The following is a 24,718-nucleotide window of genomic DNA, read 5'->3' as shown; positions in this document are numbered from 1 at the left end:
GCTTCAGGGGGTAATTTGCATACTCCTGGTGCATGCTGGGAAGAAGCTAAAAGCTCAACGCGAGGCAAAAGAACACCGGGTTTGCTGACCAGGGAAGCAGAGGAAATCACCAACCCAGCAACAAGAGCAGACATGTCACCTCTGCACTCTCCCGCACCCACCCTGAAACCTACCACACACATAAAGAACAACACACAGAGAGAGAGAGAAGATACACCAACCATGCACACAGAAGTCACTCCCCGAACAAGCATAGATGAAGACGGAACTGAATCCATGGTGTGCTGCAGTTTGTGCTCCATGTACTCACTCCTCCCCTCAAACCTCCAAAACTTTACCTGCAACAAATGCAAACTCACCCAGCTACTTGAGGAAAAAATCGAAAACCTAGAGAAAAACCTAACAACCCTGAAGCACCAACATCACAATGAGAAAATCCATCAGACTCCCAACAAAACCAACACCCCAGAGGAGCTAAGCCGAATCCACGCCCCAGAAGCAGTAAATAACTGGACACACATCACCCTAAGACGAAAAAACAAGCCTCCACCAACTCCAACCCTCCTCCTCCCAACCCCACTGCCTACAAGCAACAAATATTCAGTACTCTCGGAACAAGAAAACCTGCAAACATCTGACAAAGAACCACCAAGAACCAAGCACAACACAACTCCACCAAAAGCCTCAACAACAGAAGCTAACCTCCCTCACCCCAAGCCAGCCAAAAAGAAAAGGAGAGTACTGGTAATTGGAGACTCAATCCTCAGGGGAACTGAGCCTCCCATCTGCAGACCAGACAACCAATCTAGAGAGGTGTGCTGCCTCCCTGGAGCTAAAATCTCTGACATAACTGAAAACCTCACCAAAATACTCAAACCCACGAACTACTACCCACTATTGGTGATTCATGCGAGAATCAATGACACAGGGAAAGACATGAACCAAATTATGAAAGACTATGACCACTTGGGCAACACAATCAGAAAAACAGGTGCTCAGGTTGTTTTTTCTTCCATCCTCCCCACTAGAGGACGACACCCCGCCAGAGAACGCAAAATCCCGCAGATAAATCACTGGCTTAAAGGATGGTGTCGCCATAAGAACTTTGGCTTCCTCGACCATGGCCTGCACTATCTCCAAGAAGGGCTTCTAGCAAGCAACGGGCTACACCTCACTAGAGCGGGGAAGAACCTCCTAGGCAACCGACTAGCCCAACTCATCAGGAGGGCTTTAAACTAGTTCTGAGAGGGGAGGGTGACCAAACTATACGACAAAACACTGAACAAAACAAGGAAGGGGAACGGGACAAGCCTACAAACAAACCTGAGAATAAAAAATTTCTACCTGCAAACAAACACAAACATCTAAAATGCCTGTACACAAACGCACAAAGCTTGGGAAACAAACAGGATGAACTGGAATTATCAATACACGAGGGCCAATACGATCTAATTGGAATCACAGAAACCTGGTGGGACAAAACGCACGCCTGGAACACACAGATAATGGGTTACAACCTCTTCAAGAAGAACAGGTCAAACAAGAAAGGAGGAGGTGTTGCACTATACATCAAAGACCACTACACTGCCACAGAACTACATCCAACCAAAGATGATAACCCCCTAGAAATCATATGGGTCAACATAAAAGAAAAAAAGAGCAACACCACAATTGGAGTATACTACAGACCACCCAATCAAACAGACACAATGGACGACCTCTTCACATGCCAACTAACAGACATATGCAACAAACACAGCACGACAATAATGGGGGACTTCAACTACCCAGACATCAACTGGAAAACTAACTCAGCACCAAGCGGAAAGTCTGCCAAATTTCTTTCCAGTCTAGCTGACAACTTTCTAACCCAAAAAGTTGAAACAGGAACCAGAGGGAATGCTATATTAGACCTAATACTAACGAACAGGGAAGAAACAATAGAGGGAACAGAAGAAGAAGGGAAACTGGGAGAGAGCGACCACGTCATCCTCAAATTCAACATAGTGCAATCACTAGCTACTATACCCAACACCACTACAGTCCCAGACTTCAGAAAAGCGGACTTTAACAAGCTCAGAGCGAACCTTGAACAATGCCCCTGGAACGAACTCTTAGAAGGAAAAACCACTCAGGAAGCCTGGGCGATCCTAAAAAACAGCATCATAGATGCCCAAAACAACGCAATCCCCATGAAAAGGAAAAACAGGAAAACCAAAACTAAACCTGCATGGCTAAACAAAGCCCTCGCAGATGACATAAAAGGAAAAAAAGCTAAGTACAAACAATGGAAAGAAGGACTCATAACCAAAGCGGAATATCAGCAAACAGCCAGTTCCTGCAAACAAAAAATAAAAACAGCAAAGGCACAATATGAACAACACCTTGCAGCGGAAGTCAAAGACAACAAAAAAAGATTCTTCCAACACATCAACAATAAGAAGAAAATCAAAGAAACAATCGTCACACTAAAAAACGAAGAGGGTAGAGAAATCACAGACAGCAATGACCAAGCACAGCTACTCAACGCCTACTTTGCATCAGTCTTCACACAAAAGGGAACCTCCCTCCAACCAATCTGCAATTTAACTGCAACAAACTGCCCCAGAACCGAACTCAACATAGACAAAAGCACAGTGAGGGACTACCTGAGGGAACTCAACGAATACAAATCACCAGGGCCAGGCGGACTTCACCCCAAAGTCCTAAAAGAATTGGCAGACACCATAGCGGAACCACTCCTCCTCATCTACCAAATATCCTGGATCACTGGAGACCTACCGGAAGACTGGAAGCGAGCTGACGTAGTCCCCATCCACAAAAAAGGCAAAAAGACCGACCCAGGTAACTACAGACCAATCAGTCTGACCTCTATACCTGGAAAAATACTGGAGAAAATAATCAAAAAACAACTTACCCACTTCCTAGAAACAAACAAGATCATATCCAATAGCCAGCACGGATTCATCAGAAACAAATCATGCCAAACCAATCTCATATCATTTTTCAACACCATAACCAAGTCAGTTGACCAACGCAACTCAGTGGACCTCATATACTTGGACTTCAGTAAGGCTTTCGATAAAGTCGACCACAATCTCCTAATCCACAAACTAGAAAAAAATGGAGTAGACTACTACACATGTAGATGGATAAACAGTTGGCTGACCAACCGCACCCAACGAGTTGTCCTCAACGGCACCAAATCCACATGGAAAAAAGTAGACAGTGGAGTACCACAGGGCTCTGTCCTGGGTCCTGTACTCTTTAACATCTTCGTCAACGACCTGGACGAGGGAATAAAAGGGGAACTAATAAAATTTGCAGATGACACCAAGCTGGCGGGGGTAGCCAACACCCTTGAGGACAGGCTCAGAGTACAAGAAGACCTAGACAGACTATCACAGTGGGCCCATACCAACAAAATGAGGTTCAACACTGACAAATGCAGAGTCCTCCACCTCGGCAAAAAGAACCCTAGACATACATACAGCCTGGGAGATACCCCACTCAGCAGTAGTGACTGCGAAAGAGATCTTGGAGTCTTGGTGGACAATCAACTAAACATGAGTCAGCAATGTGCAGCAGCAGCCAAAAAAGCCAACTCAATCCTAAGCTGCATCAACAGAGGAATACGCTCCAAGACCAGGGAAGTACTAATACCACTCTACTATGCCCTGGTCAGACCCCACCTGGAGTACTGCATCCAATTTTGGTCACCTCACTACAAAAAAGACATCGAAACTCTGGAGAAGGTGCAAAAAAGAGCAACCAAAATGATTAGGGGACTCGAAACCAAGACTTACGAAGAGAGATTGAGAGAACTGGGCATGGACAGCCTAGAAAAAAGAAGGTCTAGAGGGGACATGATAGCAGTTTACAGATACTTGAGGGGTTGCCACGGTGAGGAGGGGGTCTCTTTATTCCCCAGGGCACCAGAGGGCCGGACGAGGAACAATGGTTGGAAGCTGACCAAGGAGAGATTCAACCTGGAAATAAGGAAGAACTTCCTGACAGTCAGAGCGATCAACCAATGGAACTGCCTGCCAGGGGAGGTGGTGAACTCCCCAACTCTGGACACCTTCAAGAGGAGATTGGACTTCCATTTTGCTGGGGTGCTGTAGGGTTTCCTGCTCAGGCAGGGGGTTGGACTCGATGACCTAACGGTCCCTTTCAACTCTATTAATAAATAAATATAAATAAATAAATAAACCTACACTTTCTGCAGCCTGGTTCTGAACAACTCAAGGCCCAATAGTGGGCAGTGGTGCAGGGGTTCAGTCCCCTAACCTAGATATTATCATAATGGATTTATTCCAGTATTGTGTTCAACAATAATATGATACATTTAAATATTTGATTAATTCATGGATCCTAGAATGAAAGGCTTTTGGCGCACCATATGGGCAACCAACGGCCATTGAATCACAAGTGCATTGGAACCTGCCATTTTGAACTTTATTTCACAACCAGTTCTGAACAGGCAACTGAAATGTGGACATAGTTTGCATTTGATAGCTGAAAACCTTGAGTGTCCCTGCCTTTCTTGACAAATGCTTCTGATCCAGCTTTCACAAGTTCACTTGCATAGGGCCTACATTGTGCTGATTCCCACAAGCAGGTAGTACAGGTAGTCCTTGACTTAAAACAGTTCATTCAGTGACCATTCAAAGTTACAATGGCTTTGGAAAAAGTGACTTATGGCCATTTTTCACACTTAATTATTGCAGCATTCCTATGGTTATGTGAACAAATTTCAGATCCTGACAACTAAATCATATTTATGAGAGTTGCAGTGTCCTAGGGCAGTGATGGCGAACCTATGGCACGGGTGCCAGAGTTGGCAAGCGGAGCCATATCTGCTGGCACGCGAGCTGTTGCCTTAGCTCGGCTCGAAGGTGCATGTGTGTGCCGGCCAGCTGATTTTTGGTTCGCACAGAGGCTCTGGGAGGATGTTTTTGGCTTCCAGAGAAGCTCCAGGGGGATGATGGAGGGCATATTTACCATCCCCCGGCTTAAGGGAAGCCTTTGTAGCCTGGTAAGGGTGAAATGAGCCTACTGGGCCCACCAGAGGTTGGGAAACAGGCCATTTCCAGCCTACAGAGGGCCTCCAGGGAGCAGGGGAAGCTGTTTTCCCCCTTCCCAAGCATTGAATTATGGGTGTGGGCATTCACACATGCACCATAGCATACACCCATGCTCTTTCGGCACCTGAGGAAAAAAAGGTTTGCCATCACTGTCCTAGGGTCATAAGCTTTTGTGACATTCTGATCAGCAAAGTCAATAGGGAAACTGGATTCACTTAACAACCGTGTTACCAACAGTGATTCACTCAACAACTAGGGCAAGATGTAAAATGGGGCAAAATTCTCTTATTAAATATCTTGCTTAGCAACAAATATTTTGGGCTCAATTAGTCAAGGACTGCCTGCATATCAAAGCACTTCTAAAGTATTAAGTTATTTGTACTTTCACTTTAATCCAATGACATAAATCCTATATATTATTTGTTATTATTTACCGTAGTGATATGCTGTGAAATGATTCTAAGGTATATGTAAAAAAGTAACAGTGCTTATCATTGGTGCATCTCTGTTGACAGTGGTGATAATTGTCAGCCGTAGTTATATTGTAATTTTCCCCTTGCATATCGAGTCCTTCATAGACTTTTTTACTGCAAGCTAGGGAAAAAAGGACAGAAAGAAAGATGTGGAAGAAATTTGATTTTTTTAAAGAACGAAAACCCTTCTCCTGGAACATAAGAACATAAGAAGAGCCATGCTGAATCAGGTGAAAGCCCATCGAGTCCAGCATTCTGTGTCACACAGTGGCCCACCAATTGTCCATGGGGACCTTGAGCAGAAAGAGAAGGCAAGACCCTCCCTTTCCCCGACCCCCAACAAATGGTACTCAAGGGAATCCTGCCTGTCTCAACCAACATAGAGGCGTCACATGAACATCCATTTCAATAACCACCAATACATTTGGCATCCATGAATCTGTCTAATCCTGCCTTGAACCTATCAAGGCTAACAGCTGTCACGACCTCTTCTGGAAGTGAATTCCATAAACCAACGACCCTGTGGGTGAAGAAATATTTCCCTTGATTTGTCCTCACTTTCTTACCCATGAGCTTTAGGAAGTATCCCCTTGTCCTAGTATTGTGTGCTAGAGAAAATAATTTTCCTCTATCCACCTTTTCTACCCCATGCATGATTTTATACACTTCGATCAAGTCACCCTTTAAATGCCGTCTTTCAAGGCTGAGGGGTGACTTGATCAAAGTGTATGAAATAATGTATCTTCATGTGCCGTCTTTCAAAGTCCTAAAGGTAAAATTCTTGAAGTTCTGGAAAGGCTTCAACTCAAACGTCCAGTTTCACCTTTAGTAAATTTTCTATTGAAATAAATGACCAATTATTAGTTTTGCTATAAGGTCACTTTTAACGCCATATGCTCTTTTCATTACTTTATAAAGTCTCATAAACAATTAGGTCTTACCAGTAATTTGAGTGCATTGCTTCCGAGAATGACCAGAGATTATTCCTTCCCTGTGAATCTTTGGCAATTCTTGAGTATCAATTTCTTTTAGGAAACAAGAAAACCTGATAGTTGGAAGTGGGATACATTATTCATACAACCGGTTTTTCTTACATTTACTTATTTTCTTACTTACTGGATTTGTATGACCGCTCAGCTCAAAATCTGTAACTTCCATTGCCACCCACTCTTGTCTTCTTCTTCTTGTGATTTAGAAGGACCTTCCATTTCCTTACTTGCTCTTTTGTCTTAGAAAGGCCTTTTCACACCACTGTCATGCCCTCAGGAATGTACACATAATTCATGAAATAATCTTAGCATTACCTTGCAGTAGCTTTTGCCCAGATTCCAGGTATGTAGGAGAACAAAAGACATCTTGGGTGATAAGTACATACTATCTGGCAATAATCTGCAGTTGGAGTATAAACTCTAGATATGTGTCCTCCTTCAATATATGTGTTTCTATACACCTCCGATATACATTCTAAGGCAAACAAAGAAGATGCTGAGTGTTAGCTGCGCTGCAGTCAGAAGATTTAAGTTTAGTCAATTCTGAAAGGCAATGGAATCCTATGCAGGAATTAAAATATCTTGTCCGTGAAGAATGAGTACCTTTTCTACTTATACTGTAACTCATATTGTTATATGTCGGCCAGAGTCACTTTCTGTGTGATGCCTTATAAATTTAATTACTATATTTTCCAGAGTATAAGACACCCCTTTTTCTTCCGTAAAAGAGGCTGAAAATTTAGGTGCATCTTATACTCCGAATGTAGCTTTTTCAAAGCTTTTTTCCCAGCCCTAACGAGGTGCTAACCATCTTCCCAGCTTTTCCTGGTTTGCAGGCTTGTTTTCATTGCTACTCCACCCAAAGATTTTTTTTCAGCCCTAATGACCTTCCTGACTTGCAGGGTTTTTTCCATTGCTACTCCGAAGTTTGTTTCCATCCCTAATTCTTTGCAGGTTTGTTTTCATTGCTACTCCTTCCGAAGATTTCCCCCCCCCCCCCCACCTAACGAGGTACTAGATCATCCTGGCTTGCAGGATTTTTTTCATTGCTACTTCAAAGAAGTTTTTTCCAGCCCTAAGACTTTGCAGGCTTGTTTTTATTGCTACTTCCTCTGAAGAAGTTCTTTCCCCCAGCCCTAAACAGGGGATAAAATAATGTGCTGAAGCTGACCAGACCAAGGATGCTAACTAGATGAATAACCAGTAGATAGATTCCCCCCCTATTTTTCTCCCCAAAACTAAGGTGTGTTTTATACTCCAGTGCAATTTATAATCCAAAAAATATGGTAGTTAATAAATAAAAATATTGATGAGTGTCTTGGCTCATGGACTATGGTCTAAGGAAGTTTGCCCCAGGTTAATTTAACCATGGTTTTGCTTAAACCAAATCATCTGAGCTTTCACAGGAGACCCATAAATTAATCTTATCCATGAAAGCTAAAATGTGGCTTTATCTGAAGTTCATACCCAGGTTTTGCAACAAAATTCATGGCTCAAAATTCTATGCCAGGATGCTAATTCAGAATGTAGGAATCATTCCTCTTTCCTTTTTAAAAGCTCTTTTCCCTATATTAAACAAAATTTGGCTGCAAGTTCCTTAGTTGAAACAGAAGTACAGTGATCCCCTGGTTATTGCGTTCCCGACCATTGCGAACAGGCTAATTTGCGATTTTGCAACCCGGAAGTAAAAACACCATCTGCGCATGTGCACCCTTTTTTCTATGGGCACGCATGCGTAGATGGCGCCGGGCAGATCAGCTGCTGGGCGGCTTCCCTAGGTCTTCCCCCTCTTGCTGGTGGGAGGGCGAGTGGCGGGCATCAGCAAGGACTTTCCGCACCGCCCACGCAAACTCCTCGCTGCCGCCCGCTCTTCGCCCGCCCACGCCGTTCATTCTCGCCGCTTCCCAGCTGAGTCCTGAAGCGAATTCGCTTCAGGACTCAGCTGGGAAGTGCGAGCGAGCGGCGCCAGCAAACGGCTTGTCCGCCGCCTGCCTGCCCGCTAGCGAGGAGCCGAAGATTGGGGGCCGTGCGGCTGTTTTAAAACGTCGCCGCCGGCATGGGGGGCTTGCCAGCACCCCCCGGACCCCCAACCCGGGTTTGGGGGGCTGCTAGGAAGCCCCTCATGCCGGCGGCGACGTTTTAAAACAGCCGCGTGGCTTCCCAATGAGTCCCGAAGACAAACGCGGAAGTTCGCCTTTGACGTTTGTCTTCGGGACTCAGTTGGGAAGCCGCGCGGCTGTTTTAAAACATCGCCGCCGGCATGGGGGGCTTCCTAGCAGCCCCCCAAACCCGGGTTGGGGGTCCGGGGGGTGCTGGCAAGCCCCCCATGCCAGCGGTGACGTTTTAAAACAGCCGCGCGGCCCCCAATCTTCGGCTCCTCGCTAGCGCTGCGGAAGTAAAAACACCATCTGCGCATGCTCAGATGGTGTTTTTACTTCCGCAGCGCTACTTCGCGAAAACCCGCTCGTTGTGGGGGGTCCTGGAACGGAACCCTCGCAATGATCGGGGGATCACTGTATTTTCCATGCATCTCTATTTTCTCACATCTTTCAAGTTCTCTTATCTTTTTGAAGGTTACTGTCAAATATTAAACATTACTGTTATATAGGCCAATTAAAATGATTTTTGTTCACATCAAAATCCAAAACACTGTAGCACTTCAAAAATGAATAAGAAATGCATAACTACACTTTTAAATTGCATTTATTTCACTGCCTCAGTGGTGAGTTTCAAAAAAAATTGCTACCGGTTTGGTGGGGGCATGTGACTAAGTAGGTGTGGCCAACTTCATGTCACTCATATCCACGCCTACACGACCCTCATCTAGCCATGCCCACAGGAAAAGGTAGGATATAATTTTTTAAAAATTTTCACCTATTTACCCCCATCTTCTTTTTGCCAGTCACCTCCATTTTCCCTCCTTTAGCAGCCCGAGCCCCAGACCCACTCCTTCACCCCTGGCTCTTTTTAGGCTGCCTACCTTCCATGGGGGCTGGTCCAGAGTCTGGAAGGTAAGCTGACTGGAGTTTTTTGTGGTCCCCAACTAGCCACCACTGCTGAAAAGCAGCTGGCAAAGAAGCCTCCCAGCCACCGCCACCTTGAGAGCAATTTTGTGGCTGCGGAAGCTAGCCACAGGCCAACAAAAAAGTACTGGAGGTCACGGAAAAAGCTGCTGCTGTACCATCGCTACCATGTTCTTCACATTGGACTTGCAAGGTAATGGAATATGCATGTGTGAAGAACATGGTGTTGATCACTACAGAGCACTGCACACCAAGACAACTAGACATAAGAACAGTTTTTTCCCAAATGCCATCACTCTACTAAACAAATAATTCCCTCAACCCCTTCAAACTTTTTATTAAGTCTGTACTTCTATTTCTAGTAATTTTTTCTCATCATTCCTATCATCCTTTTCCTTCCACTTAGGACTGTATGACTGTAACTTGTTGCTTGTTGATTGTTTCTTCATTGCTTATTAGACCCCTATGATAATCATTTAGTGTTGTACCATATGATTCTTGTCAAATGTATCTTTTTCTTTTAGAAAAAGAGAGCATATGCACCCACAAATTCCTTGTGTGTCCAATCACACTTGGCCAATAAAGAATTCTATTCTATTCAATTGATGAACATGGTGGGCAAGGTGAGTGAGCAATGACCAGGGGACTGGTTCAAGGCGTGGCCAGCCAGACTTTGCTACTAGTTCAGCAACCCTGGCCAAATTTCCACCAACGGTTCGTGCGAACCGGTGCAAACCAGCTGAATGCCATCTCTGGACTGTCCCTGTTACATCATTACGTAAGTTTTAACTTGTTTGGAAAGATTTGGCATATTAGACAATGCTACAACTAGTTTCAAATATATTCTTTTATTCTGTGAAAATGGTGGATTGGAATATTTTTGTAATTATGATTTATAAATATACGAACATAAATCATTGCCACAGTCATGTATTGGAAAAGCAACTCTAGAGCTGAAATGTTCTCTTAATTATTATCTTTCATGTTTTTCAAAACTTCCTGCAAGTACTAAATTCATGAAAAATATTAAATTCAAAAATTATTGATCCAGTCTCTAAGGATATTTTCACTTGAGTAAAATAGAAATGCTAACAAAAGATGCCCCTGGCCACAGTCTTTGGTCTGGTCTTGTAAATAGCCATTACCATTATTTCTAATATATTATAGATAAATTCTAGGTGAGCCAAAAATGAAATTATAAGCGTTAATTTTCTCCCCCACAGAGGGAAAGATTTTGCAATCTGTGAGTAAGATTATCAACAAAATAATGTGGAATGCACCAATTTAGGATTAAAATCAGTCAATCATGCCTTTTTGTGGTAGGTCTTTTATTACTTTTTGACCCTCATTCTATTTCTTTTTTTAAAAAAACCTCTAATTGAATAAGGTATTGAAAAGGTGATAATGGACATGGCAAAGGCCATTTGATTCTGGATTCAATTGAACATTTCAGCCAAGCAATACGTTTGTCTAAATGCTCAGTAATTTATCTATATAGAACAGTGATGGCGAACCTATGTCAGGAGGTGCGTAAAATCATATCTGAGGGCATGCAAGGTGTTGCTCCATGTCAGCTCCAGTGCACATGTATGCACTAGCCAGCTGATTTTCAGCTTTCTTTTCAGCCATTTTCGGTCTCACTAGGCTTCAGGAAAGCCTCCTAAATCCTGGGGATGGCAAAAAACTTCCCAACCATATGTTTACTTGTGTGCTCACCCTCAACCTCCTTTTCACTGTTAGAGGTCTTCAGGAACTTCTTCAACTTTGGACAGTTGCAGCCAAACCTCCCATACTTTGGCCCATTTCTTCCATAGCCGTCAAGGCTTTCCTGAAGGCCTCTGCAGCCGATAACAGCCAAACAATCTGGAGCTCTGTTATTGTCTAGAGAGACTTTCAGGAAATCCTTGCAGCCTGCAGAAGAAATGGACCAAGTTGGCCTAGTAGCCTAGGCCTAGTTTCAGCTATCTAAAGGTAAATAGTAGGGCAGCTCCACAGCTTCAGTGAGCCCTGTGGAAATGGGCAGGGAGGGGGGAGCACATGGGTTATGTGCATACATGGGGGGCGGGCATTGCATTATGGTTATGGGCACCCATGTGCATCCTATGATGTGTGCATGCACTCTTTTGGCATCCGAGCCAAAAACGGTTTGCCATCACCAACATAGAAACTGTCTACCATAGATGAATCTGAAGTCAGCTGCACGACACAAAAGCTTATGCCTTTCATTAAAAAAATTAATTGAAAATGATAATACTTCTGAAAATTCCTTCTGAAGACAAAATTCTGTGTACATTTAAGATAAGCCGGGGTGGCACAGCAGGTAGAGTGCTGTACTGCAGGCCACTGAAGATCTGAAGGTCAGTGGTTCAAATCTCATCACCGGTTCAAGGTTGAGTCAGCCTTCCATCCTTCCGAGGTGGGTAAAACGAGGGCCCGGATTGTGGGAGCAATATGCCGGCTCTGTTCAAAAGTGCTATTGTTAACATGTTGTAAGCCACCCTGAGTCTAAGGAGAAGGGCGGCATAAAAATCTAGTAAGTAAGTAAGTAAGTAAGTAAGTAAGTAAGTAAGTAAGTAAGTAAGTAAATAAATAAATAAATAAATAAAGTTCTTTGAAGTACCCTATTCTTTATGGTAACTTATATCAGCGGTTCTCAACCTTTACGGCTTGGCAGCCCGGTAGATGGCGGAGGGAGGAACTGGCCTACATGTGCTCTGGCCAGCCCCTCATGTGGTCCAGTTCTGAACAGGCCATGGACCAGGGTGTTAGGGTCCCTTGACTTATATGCATGGGTGGGCTACTGCCTGGACAGGGGAGAATGCAGTGGGGTAGTGAAAATGGAGCTCCACCCCAGAACACCCAATTTGCACTGAAAGATTTTGAAAGGAAATGCAGGGCGTCCTGCATAAGCCATGCCCACAGGGTGGTAGTAAACTTTTTGGTAGCCCTTCACTGCTTATATGGCATTATATAGATAGGTGCATATTGATGGGCCTGTATATATACTTACCACTATGTACAGAAGAAAACAAGCCAATGAAATAAAAACTTTGAAAGATCCAAAACATCCTAAAAGAGAAAAATGCAACAATATATTTTAATTCCATTTTTTGTGTGTGTAGTTGTCAATTTTTGAATGATTCTATATCAAGTTTTAGTTTTGCATGTACAGTAGACCCCCGCTCGTTGCGAGGGTTCCGTTCCAGGACCCCCCGCAACGAGCGGGTTTTCGCGAAGTAGCGCTGCGGAAGTAAAAACACCATCTGCGCATGTGCAGATGGCGTTTTTACTCCCACAGCGCTAGCGAGGAGCCAAAGATTGGGGGCGGGGTGGCTGTTTGCCGCCGGCATGGAGGGCTTCCTAGCAGCCCCCCAAACCCGGGTTGGGGGTCCGGGGGGCGCTGGCTCTCGGCGCTTTCGAGCTGAGTCCGGGAGCGAATTCGCTTCCGGACTCAGCTCAAAACCGCCGATAGCAAGCGGCAAGGAACGGCTTGTCTCGGCGCTTTCGAGCTGACCGGACTCAGCTCGAAAGCGCCGAGACAAGCCGTTCCTTGCCGCTTGCTATCGGCGGTTTTGAGCTGAGTCCGGAAGCGAATTCGCTTCCGGACTCAGCTCAAAACCGCCGATACCAAGCGGCAAGGAACGGCTTGTCTCGGCGCTTTCGAGCTGACCGGACTCAGCTCGAAAGCGCCGAGACAAGCCGTTCCTTGCCGCTTGGTATCGGCGGTTTTGAGCTGAGTCCGGAAGCGAATTCGCTTCCGGACTCAGCTCAAAACCGCCGATACCAAGCGGCAAGGAACGGCTTGTCTCGGCGCTTTCGAGCTGACCGGACTCAGCTCGAAAGCGCCGAGACAAGCCGTTCCTTGCCGCTTGCTATCGGCGCTTTTGAGCTGAGTCCGGGAGCGAATTCGCTTCCGGACTCAGCTCAAAACCGCCGATACCAAGCGGCAAGGAACGGCTTGTCTCGGCGCTTTCGAGCTGACCAGACTCAGCTCGAAAGCGCCGAGACAAGCCGTTCCTTGCCGCTTGCTATCGGCGCTTTTGAGCTGAGTCCGGGAGCGAATTCGCTTCCGGACTCAGCTCAAAACCGCCGATAGCAAGCGGCAAGGAACGGCTTGTCTCGGCGCTTTCGAGCTGACCGGACTCAGCTCGAAAGCGCCGAGACAAGCCGTTCCTTGCCGCTTGCTATCGGCGCTTTTGAGCTGAGTCCGGGAGCGAATTCGCTCCCGGACTCAGCTCAAAAGCGGCGAGAATGAACGGCGTGGGCGGGCGAAGGGCGGGCGGCAGCGAGGAGTTTGCGTGGGCGGTGGGGAAACTCCTCGCTGACGCCAGCAAGAGGGGGAAGACCCAGGGAAGCCGCTGCCATCTACGCATGCGTGCCCGGCACGCATGCGTAGATGGTATTTTTGACTTCCGGGTTGAAAAATAGCGAAGTACCCTGTTCGCAATGGTTGGGGACGCAATAAACGGGGGATCACTGTATTCATGACAAAGTCCATTTAGTTCCATTTAACCTGCAGCTACATATTTTAAATAACCCTGTCTAAATATTATACAGTACATGTCTATGAATTATAAGCCGGGATGGTGCAGCAGATAGAGTGCTGTACTGCAGGCCACTGAAGCTGACTGTACATCTGTAGATCTGTAGGTCAGCAGTTCAAATCTCATCATGGTTGACTCAGCCTTCCATCCTTCGAGGTGGGTAAAATGAGGACCCAGATTGTGGGGGAAATATGCTGGCTCTGTTAAAAAGTGCTATTGCTAACATGTTGTAAGCCGCCCTGAGTCTAAGGAGAAGGGTGCTATCAAAAATCAAATAAACAAACAAACAAACAAAACAAACAAACAAAATATATGAACCAAGAACTGCATTGCATTATACTCTATGAGAGGGTTGTATATCAAGAAGTTACTACTCAAATTCACAGACACCTAAATTTTTCAAAAGGCCCTATTTGCTACTGTTTTCAGTGAAAAATGAATATTTTATTGTTATCATTTGAATAAAGGATTTGCTGATGTTTTTAATTCTTTAAGATCTATACCGAAGTTAAACCTACAATTTTCAGAGTTGTTTATATTTAGGAATATATATATATATAGGATTATTAGAAACATTTTCTATAAGAGAAAAAAGAGGAATGTCTGCATCATTTTTAAAAATCCGTTTTCTAATAATTCCACATCATCTTTGTAGTTATGTAGAAAAAAATTAACTTTATAATAATAGTGTTAAAGATGCAGCTATTATTTAACAATTCTGGTATGATTTTTAATTATTATTACATTGCTAGAAGATATGGTTGTTAAATGATTGATTGCAAACAATTTCAAATTTAGTTCCTGCAGTAGAATCATTTTTCTCTAATAATAGAAAGCCATCCCTTTTGAGTAGAAGAATTCCATTACCTGAATAGTGGCTCTACCGGTTGTAATTTTTCTCTGTAAACAACAAGTGGTTATATTCTTTGCCAAAAACAAAAAACCAAACCAAAATATGAGCAAAAGAAGGGGGGGAAGCCTGTATTGAAAAGAAAAGAGAAAAAGCAGACTGTTTCAACTATGCACCGTAATACCAGCCCCTCTGTCAATGTTTAGCCTAATATGTTTACTTTTCAAAAAAAAAAATCTTGCACAGTAAACATTGTTTCACCTTTTGAGGAAAAAAATATATAGCTGGATCCTATAAATGCCAGCACTAACCCAGATTGGCTCTCTACTGTTTAGCATGAGAAACATGGAAAGGAAGCTATGTATCACAATGCATATTTAAAAATGGGGTTTTGCATAGCTATGGCCATCATCTTTGCTTTTTTTTAACCCCTGGACACCGATGGTTTGACTTCCTGACTTCTAGTCGAAAAAAATATTTTCACTACGATATTGAGTCCAAGGTATGGACTCAATACGATATTGAGTAAGGTTTGCGTCCCTGACTCAGGACTGAGTCGAAAGAGGGGGAACTGAGGCATGAGGGTGCTATTTATACCTTTTTCAGACTCAGTCCTGACTGGCTAAAGGCAGTGTCTTTCCCATTCTTGGAGACTACCTCCATCTACTATGGAGAATAGATATTTTGCTATCTAATTATATATGTATATGCAGATATATTTCTTTCCACTAATCATATATGTATATGCCAGTATACTTCTTTCCACTGTGCTCAATAAAATCAGATACTTCTCTTTGTGTGTGTTTGTGTGTGTGTGTGTGTGTGTGTGTGTTTAATTTTTCACATTTTGAACTGCCCGTCTCCCTAGAGAAGGAACTCTGGGTGGTGGAATGAATATACACTCAATTCTATACTAAATTCTATACTATACTAAAATGATATTAACACTAATAAGTTTATACTGAAAGGTGTTTATTTCAGCCAGTGCAGCCCAAAATCACTTGAATAGGATTGAGGCACATAATAATTAAGAATACAAAAGTACCTTTTAAAAAACAAATGACTTTATTGCAGCATTTTTACTAGTTTTATTAGAGCACAATTAGATTTTTTGGGGAAAATCATATATCATACATTAGTCCTGTAATACAGTATACAATTTCTCCATCAAAGGCAGAGTGCCGGGGTGGCAATGCTGTACTGCAGGCCACTGAAGCTGACTGTAGATCTGTAGGTCAGCGGTTCAAATCTCATCACCGGCTCAAGGTTGACTCAGCCTTCCATCCTTCCGAGGTGGGTAAAATGAGGACCCGGATTGTGGGGGCAATATGCTGGCTCTGTTAAAAAGTGCTGTTGCTAACATGTTGTATCAACTCCCCCCAGAGATTAAAACTGCCCCCACCCTCCTTGTCTTTCGTAAATTACTCAAGACCCATCTATATCGCCAGGCATGGGGGAACTGAGATACCTCCCCCAGGATTTTATATTTTATGTTTGGTATGTGTTGTGATTCAGCCTGAGGCTGCTCAGGGACCAGCTGCGTCTCTGCTGGCTCCATGCCCGGAGGAGCAGGACAGCGAAGAGGAGGGGGCTGAGCTGTCGGACGGGGGAGAGGACAGTCAGGAATGGCATGAGGAAGAACAGCATGAGAGCCCCGGGGGGGGGGGGCTCTCCCCAGCCAGTAGCTTGGAGTCATTAGGTGATGAAGCACAAGCCGTCATTGACATGCGACAGAGACGTTCAGATCAAAGAAAGGAGCAATTAAACAAGTATTATCAGCACTGAATTAGGAACAGCTGGGCTTGGGTGTGGTCCTCCTTAGCAGGGTTTAAAAGGCAGGCAAGCCCTTGAAGCCATGTGGAGTGTTATCAGTTGGAGTTACGGTGACCTGCTTTGTTCTTGACGTCTCTGTTCCTGGCTTGTGGCCCAGCAGTTTGGAAGACTCGTGGGAGGTGTAGGTCTGCTATCTACCGCCTCGTCTTGGCAGCAAGAATCCTGTATTGCTGCATGGACTTTTGCCTTCGTGGATATATTTGAAGATACAGCGTTTGTCTGTTTGTAAGGACATTTTCTGTTACCTGTGTTTTTCTTGAATTTTATAAACTGCCTTTGCCTTTTACCGGTGTGTCTGGCTTCTTTTTGGGTTGGTCTTGGCTTCCGGAGTGACCCAGACAGAACAGTATGTATGTGTTGTTTGGTTTTAAATGATGGGGTTTTATGTTTTTTTCTCTTTTAATATTAGATTTGTTCCACTGTAACATTGTTTTTATTATTGTTGTGAGCCGCCCCGAGTTTTCGGAGAGGGGCGGCATGCAAATCTAATAAATTATTATTATTGTTGTTGTTGTTGTTGTTGTTGTTGTAAGCCGCCCTGAGTCTAAGGGTGAAGGGTGGCATAAAAATTGAATGAATGAATAAATAAATAAATGTATACATTTTATTATATGAAGACTAGGCTCCTAGAGTGCTTAATATATCCAAATTCACCAAATGTAGAAAATGAATACATACTGTACACTAGCAGCCCCCATCTTTCTGGCTTGGCAGCCCTGCTGGGGGGGGGAGAAGTGGGCTGCACAAGTGGCTTGCACTTACATATGAAGCCCTTGCACGAGTGGTAAGTCAGCATGCATCTAGTTTGAGTTGCATGACTGGTGGTCCAGTGCACGAGGGCCAAGCGGACCACCGCTCACACAAGTTCACCGGAAGTGCACACACATGCTCCTGCATAGCCCAGTTCCGAATAGGCCACAGCCCGTCAGTGCGCTGAGTCCAGGTTGGGGACTCCTACTGTAAACGGTTCCTTTGCAAATGGTATCGTGAGCATGCTGTCCCACAATCAAGAGAAAATATGGGGCTTCAATATTGTCTTGGATAGATCTATCTTCCAATATCATACAATAAATTCCTTTAACGCCATCCAGATTAGTGATCATGATTTATGACTGATAGCACAGTGATTAGAAGGCAATGTTGCAGGCTGACTGTGTCCAAAGTCTGGAATTCAATCTGGAGCAAATGAAGGTTGACTCAGCCTTCCATCCTTCCAGATCACTAAAATGAGGATCCAGATTTATTTATTTGTCATACAAATATAGTACTGTAGTATGTTTAACATAATAAAAGTATAAAGTTGGAGACTATATGCTCATTTTGTAAACTGCTCAAGAATGCTGTAAAGCAGGGGTCTCCAACTCCCAATCCATGGATCGGCACTTGTCCGTGGCATGCCATCAACCAGGCTGTACAAATAAGTGAATCCCAATCCACAGGATGTAAGCAGCATGTAAAACTACCCAGTCCACGTAAAAAACCTTCCTCCATGGAATCAGTCTGATGCCCAAAAGGTTGGGGGCCACTGCTATAAAGAACTGTGGACTTATATATAAGTCTAAGTGATGTTGCTATTGCAGTAATGAAATCTACATATATTACTTCTTGTGCAAACAAGGGTTTTCCTTCTAACTCCCCTATCAGTTTCATTAAATTACTTTTGATCCTTGTGTTTTGACAGAAGAAGAAAAATGTTTTCCTGATTTTTAAAATATAGGTCCTTCAGTTGCCATTTTTGCACGCCAGGTTTCTCACCTTTTCTTCAGAGACAGGTATTTGAGATTCCCATCCTGGTCAGTTCTCCCAATCTTTCTGGTTTTGTAAGAGAGCTAGATGGGAAGAGGGGATAGTTCCATGCAAGCGTGTATGCACTTGTCCTCTGCTCGCACAAGTGGGAATATAGACATGCACTCTCACTTGACTTCTGTGGCCCAGTTCCAAATGGTTCATGGCCCAGGAGTGAGTCAGGGATTGGAAACCTTTGATCTAGGTTACCCTTTTCCTTACTTTTCTAGCTCTAACAGAGATCTTCAAACTTGGCAGCTTTAAGACTTGTGGACTTCAACTCCTGGTAGAAACCTGGGAGTTGAAATCTACAAGTCTTAAAGATGCTAAGTTTGAGGACCCCTGCTATAATATGTTTCAAATGTAGCAGTTAGATGTGTACATAGTATTCAAGTTACAGACATATACATTTGTAGGCTTATATTGCAACATTGGCTATTTTATTTTCAATCTCCCTTCCTAATAAATGGAATTTCCTTTTTTAAAATATACTTGCAGAATACGTTCATTGACTATGATCCAAAATATTTTTCTCTCAAGTTCCAGACAGCTCAGACCCAATCAGCACACAAAATTAAAGTTTTTTTAACCAAGTTATACTTAGACCAGTGTTTTTCAACCAGTGTGCCATGGCACACTAGTGTGCCGCGAGGCAAGGTCAGGTGTGCCGCGAAGCTCAGAGAAAGAAAACAAGAGAGAAAGAAAGAAAGAGAGAGAAAGAGAAAGCAAGCAAGAGAGAAAGAAAGCAAGAGAGAGAAAGCAAGCAAGAAAGAGAGAAAAAGAAAGCAAGAGAGAGAAAGAAAGAAAGAGCAAGAGAACAAGAGAGGAAGAAAGCAAGAGAGCAAGAGAGAGAGAGAGAAAGAAAGCAAGAGAGAGAAAGAAAGAGAGGGAGGGAAGGTGGGAGAGAGAAAGACATAGAGGGAGGTAGGGAGGGAGAGAGAAAGAGAGCAAAAAAGAGGAAAAAAGGAAGATAGAAAGAAAGAGGGACGGAGAGAGGAAAAAAAGAGGAAGGGAGAGAAAGAGGGAGAGAGAAATAGAGCGAAAGGGAGGAAGAGAAAGAATTTTTTGTCCAATATTTTTTTAGCCGTGCCCCCCCCCCCCCTCAATGTGCCCCATGATTTTGTAAATGTAAAAAATGTGCCGCGGCTCAAAAAAGTTTGAAAATCACTGACTTAGACTGTAGTTACTGACCACCAGCATGCACTACATTATTGTATTCATCCTTATTTGGAAATTGAAACTTGGAAAGCCAACTTTTCAGTATGGATTTAAAACCTTTACTGGATACTGAATCTACTGCACTTTTGCACTAAAGCAATGAGTTTCAAGACTTCAGGATTTTTCCAGAACTGATTTTGAATAATAGTATTATACATATACTATTAATATTGATAGATCTACTACATATATGCTGTAGATTTACTACATATATTAGTGTGTGAGTCTGTGTACATACATACAAAAATATATATTATTTGATTAACAGTACTTGATCAATAGTATTATTCTTTATTGATAGTTTGTAGATGACTAACTGTTATCTGTAAATCAAGATTTTTTTTATTAACAGATTAAAAAACATTGATTGCACGAGAAATCCCTGACAAACTCCATTTCTTATTTCAGCCCAATGAAATTTCCCATTTATTCCTATTCTTTGCTTTTTTCAGGACTCAAGTTTCATCATGAATCTTTATTGAGAAACTTTATGAGTAGAACCAATCATCTAAAATAACAGTAGCAGGTTCAACATATCATCCTTGACAATTGTTATATTACTACACGTATAATGTTATATAGCCCTATGTACATACGGATGGATTGATGTGTTTTATTTTCTTATGGTATAGTTAATTATTTGAGCATTGGTCCATGATCACAAACTCTTTGATTGTAATTGTTTTCTAAAAGCAAGTTACTCGGTCATCTTTATTGTCCATTCATCAAAATGCATGATTTTTATTGATGAAATGATCAAATGTACTACTCCTGTAGTTTCTTATACTAAGAGCTAGGAGGTGGTCTCTTTTTTAGCTGAATCCAGATCCCTTTGGTTGGACGAAGAATCAGTTCGGCAGACATGCCAACTTCCTCACGTTTCTGCTCAGTTTCAATCCAAAAATGTCGCAATATGGTTGCTAAAATGGTCTTTTCTTCTAGCAGGGCAAAGCGTTGACCTACATATGAGTTTCAAAAGTAAAGGCATTAACTGAACTGTGATACTAAATATTTATTCTTTAGTGAGAATAATTATTTAATGTAACTCAACAATAGTCAAGATCTCAGATTCATTTACTAAAACTGCAAACACATGAAACTTCGATAGTGGCTCAGCCAAAACATCATTGGGTGATATTTAGGAAGTGTATTCTAGCCTTATTAAGCAGCTAGCATCATTAGACAGATATCAAATCAAAGCCATCCCATTGGGTAAAGCAGCATAATAGGAAGTGGACTGTACATTGCAAATAAATTTTATATCCTTCTAATATTCTCTTCATATACCAATTTCTTCACTGTGGGACTTGATTGATATTCCATTATTTTACTGAGTCTGTAAATCTTTGGGGTTAAACTATCCATTTTTTTGTATTCAGTGCAGGATTCCCCGAAAGAATGGCTTATACATGACCACTAATACTCATTTAAAAACCTCCAATTCAAGGATATCCCACACTGTTCTAAGCAAATACTCCAGTACTTAGCAACTTCGACCATGTGGACAATACCTTGATTGCTATTTAACCTGCCTTCAACTTCTAAAGAAAACAAATCTGCCAATTCTCAAACATATCAGCTTTTTAGATATTTGTAGTGTTTTCATTTCTTGTCTTAAACTTCTGTTTTAGAAGCTAAATATTAGCTTTTAAAATTATTGTCTATACCAGTGGGTTTCCAGAGCCTTATAATTATTTATTTACCTTTGTTATTTTTATACATTTTATAAATAAGTCAGCAAACATATTTAATTATCCTTGCTCCCCTATTTTTCCTTGGGAAGGAAGTTGAGCCAAGAGAATGACTAGCCCAACCCTGCTTTCATGCCTAAGACAGGAATAGAATTCAGTCACCTGTTTTCTAACACGATGCTTTAACCTTGATCATCCTGAGGGGGTGGATATATTCTCCAAAACAACTGAGGGCAGGACAAAAACTACTTAATAATGGGAATTATTAAGGAGAGATCCAACCTAGGAGAAATTTCTTGACAGTAAGAATAATTAATCAGTAAGAACAATTAAAAACTTTGATGTTGTGGGTGCTGTAATATTTTCAAGAAGAGATGGGACAGGTATTTGTCTAGAATTATATAGAGACTCCTAGTTGAGAAAGTGTTGGACTAGAGCAGGGGTAGGCAAAGTTGGCTCTTCTATGACTTGTGGACTTCAGCTCCCAGAATTCCTGAACCAATCACGCTACCTCGGGAATTCTGGGAGTTGAAGTCTACATGTCCTAGAAGAGCCACCTTTGCCTACCCCTGGACTAGAGGATCTCCAAGCTCTCTTCTAACCCTATTATTCTATGTTCTAATTAGTACCTCTTTTGGAAAAAATGTCATCAACACAAGACATATCAATACAAGGGATATTCTATATTTTATTCTATATACATACCAATACAATTCCTAGGCCCAGCAGAAAAAGGGATATAAGAATATGGGTGTCGTCCAGCAGAATTCTCCGGAAAAAAACGTTCTGGTCTGAATTCCTCTGGTTCTGGGAAATTGTCAGGGTCTCTATGCAATGCATATGGCAGAATTAAGACATCAGTCCCTTTTGGTATCTTATGTCCTCCTGCCAAAGAAGAACAAATGTTTGTCATCCCAAGATAGCAATAGCACTTAAACCAAAATACCACTTCATAGTGCTTTTTCGCCCTCTCTAAGTGGTTTACAGAGTCAGCATATTGTACCCAACAACCTGGATCCTCATTTTACTAACCGTGGAAGGATGGAAGGCTGAGTCAACCTTGAGCCTAGTGAGAATAGAACTATTAAAATGCTGACAATCAACAGAATTAGCCTGACATTTGGAATACTGTGTTCAGTTCTGGAGTCCTCACCTACAAAACGATATTGACAAAATTGAACGGGTCCAAAGACGGGCTACAAGAATGGTGGAAGGTCTTAAGCATAAAACATATCAGGAAAGACTTAATGAACTCAATCTGTATAGTCTGGAGGACAGAAGGAAAAGGGGGGACATGATCGAAACATTTAAATATGTTAAAGGGTTAAATAAGGTCCAGGAGGGAAGTGTTTTTAATAGGAAAGTGAACACAAGAACAAGGGGACACAATCTGAAGTTAGTTGGGGAAAAGATCAAAAGCAACATGAGAAAATATTATTTTACTGGAAGAGTAGTAGATCCTTGGAACAAACTTCCAGCAGACGTGGTTGGTAAATCCACAGTAACTGAATTTAAACATGCCTGGGATAAACATATATATGCATCCTAAGATAAAATACAGAAAATAGTATAAAGGCAGACTAGATGGACCATGAGGTCTTTTTCTGCTGTCAGACTTCTATGTTTCTATGAAATACTGCATTCTAACCACTGCACCACCACAGCTCTTAAAGTTGATAAAGTCCAATAGCACAAAATTTCTCCTTACAACTTGTTTGGACTACCTACTGATATAGCATTCTTCATTCAGAGTACGGGCAAAAAGTGGAACAGAAGGGAAAAGACGAAGTGATTCTTTAATGACACACTCCAGATACTGCAGTTTTTTCAAATCGTCCATTGTGGTATGATGGTCAGCATCACCTGATAAAAGAACAAAAATATGTTTTCTCAATAAGTTAATCACTACAGAAGAGTTATTAATTCAGATACAAAAACATTTGCATGCTTGTGGTAGAGCAGCTTCAGTTGGCAAAATGTGTTAGAACTGACTGGCAATGTCCTTATCTATGTACTATGTATGGCACAAGACTGGTAATCTGTTCTGCCGGGCTCTCTGGTAGGAGCCTCCCGAAAATTCAAGGGTACAAATTGCAGACACACACACGTTTGAAAATTCAAAACAATGTTCTTTATCACAAAATTCAAAATAAACTAAGCACTCTTTTTGTATTGCAAAGAGCACTCATCCCAAAACAACCGAATAGTCTGTACAATTTCCCTTAAGCAGTCATTAAGTACTTAGCTAGCAGCTGTAAAGAAACTTCACACCCCTTCTTCTTCCAAGGAAGTGAGACACACACACACACACACACACGTTGCTCTGCTTTGGTTTCAAAGGCGTGAAAAATCAACAAAGTCCAGAAAACAGCAAGACATGATTCCTGAAGAACTGTGATCAGATACTCTTTCACAATGGCCAAACCCACATGCTGCTATTTATAGGAGCAGCCCTAATTACTGGAGCCCCACCCAACCACAGGTGGCTTCATTTTCTCTTGTAATAATCCTTCAGTTGTTGTCTCCTATTCATCACTCTACGCATGCATGGATGTGTCATTAATTCTTGTTCAGAATCCAGGGATGATACAGATGATTGATCTCCTCCTGGGCTGTCTGCCAAACTCCCCTCTTCCCTATCACTCATGCTCCCTTGGTCAGAGGAGGCTTCATCGGCAGATTCCATCGGGAGCAAAACAGGCCTGTGGCATGTGGTTGTCTCCCCCACATCCACCTGCACATTCCTTGGGGCAGGAGCTGGGCCAGAGCTAACCACAACAGTAATCTAGTTTAGATATAGCCTCTATCTATATTAAAAGTGATAAATGAACATCTTGTTTAACCAGAAAAAGGACTAGGAACTGGACATGTCTAGCCTAATGAAGAGGTCAATCTAGAAATATTTGAGGGTTCGTCACAGAGAAGAGAAGTCAATTTATTCTCCAAAGCACCTGAGGGCAGGACAAGAATTAATGAATGGAAGGTCATCAAAGAGATATTCAACCCAGAATTAAGAAGAAATTTCCTGTCAGTGAGAACAATTAATATCTGGAATGACTTTCCTCTCAGACATTGTGAGTGCTTCATCACTGGAGGTTTTCAAGAGATTGGACAGCCATTTTTCCCAGAATTGTATTGCTTGGACTAGAAGACTTCCAAGGCCCCTTCCACCTGTGTTATTTGTAATTTTATATCGAAGCCTATGGATCAATCTAATGAAGAAGA

General features: G+C 42.5%; 2 protein-coding genes across 5 annotated transcripts in view; both read right to left on the bottom strand.

The window, feature by feature from the left end:
- The window catches only part of KLKB1 (kallikrein B1), a 60,945-nt gene extending 45,823 nt beyond the window's left edge, over positions 1 to 15,122 (bottom strand). For all 4 annotated transcript variants that reach the window (XR_011559622.1, XM_070757582.1, XM_070757584.1 and 1 more), the window contains exons 1-5: positions 14,984 to 15,122; positions 12,583 to 12,641; positions 6,865 to 7,024; positions 6,502 to 6,605; positions 5,522 to 5,681 (exon numbers count right to left, since the gene is read on the bottom strand). Coding sequence is in view for 3 of the 4 variants with exons in the window: in XM_070757582.1 (XP_070613683.1) it covers positions 5,522 to 5,681; positions 6,502 to 6,605; positions 6,865 to 7,024; positions 12,583 to 12,640 (482 nt within the window). In the remaining variant the exon portion in view is untranslated. The remainder of the gene's footprint in view (positions 1 to 5,521; positions 5,682 to 6,501; positions 6,606 to 6,864; positions 7,025 to 12,582; positions 12,642 to 14,983) is intronic.
- A 4,951-nt stretch (positions 15,123 to 20,073) lies between these two features.
- The window catches only part of CYP4V2 (cytochrome P450 family 4 subfamily V member 2), a 32,233-nt gene continuing 27,588 nt past the window's right edge, over positions 20,074 to 24,718 (bottom strand). Inside the window, exons 9-11 of the mRNA XM_070757597.1 lie at positions 23,222 to 23,356; positions 22,199 to 22,378; positions 20,074 to 20,761 (exon numbers count right to left, since the gene is read on the bottom strand). Coding sequence (XP_070613698.1) covers positions 20,589 to 20,761; positions 22,199 to 22,378; positions 23,222 to 23,356 — 488 coding nt within the window. The 3' untranslated portion in view covers positions 20,074 to 20,588. The remainder of the gene's footprint in view (positions 20,762 to 22,198; positions 22,379 to 23,221; positions 23,357 to 24,718) is intronic.

The sequence above is a fragment of the Erythrolamprus reginae genome, chromosome 7 (assembly GCF_031021105.1).
Source record: "Erythrolamprus reginae isolate rEryReg1 chromosome 7, rEryReg1.hap1, whole genome shotgun sequence".
Taxonomy (NCBI): Eukaryota; Metazoa; Chordata; class Lepidosauria; order Squamata; family Dipsadidae; genus Erythrolamprus; species Erythrolamprus reginae.
Note: the sequence above shows the minus strand (reverse complement) of the source record. Positions and strands in the feature narration are given on the sequence as shown.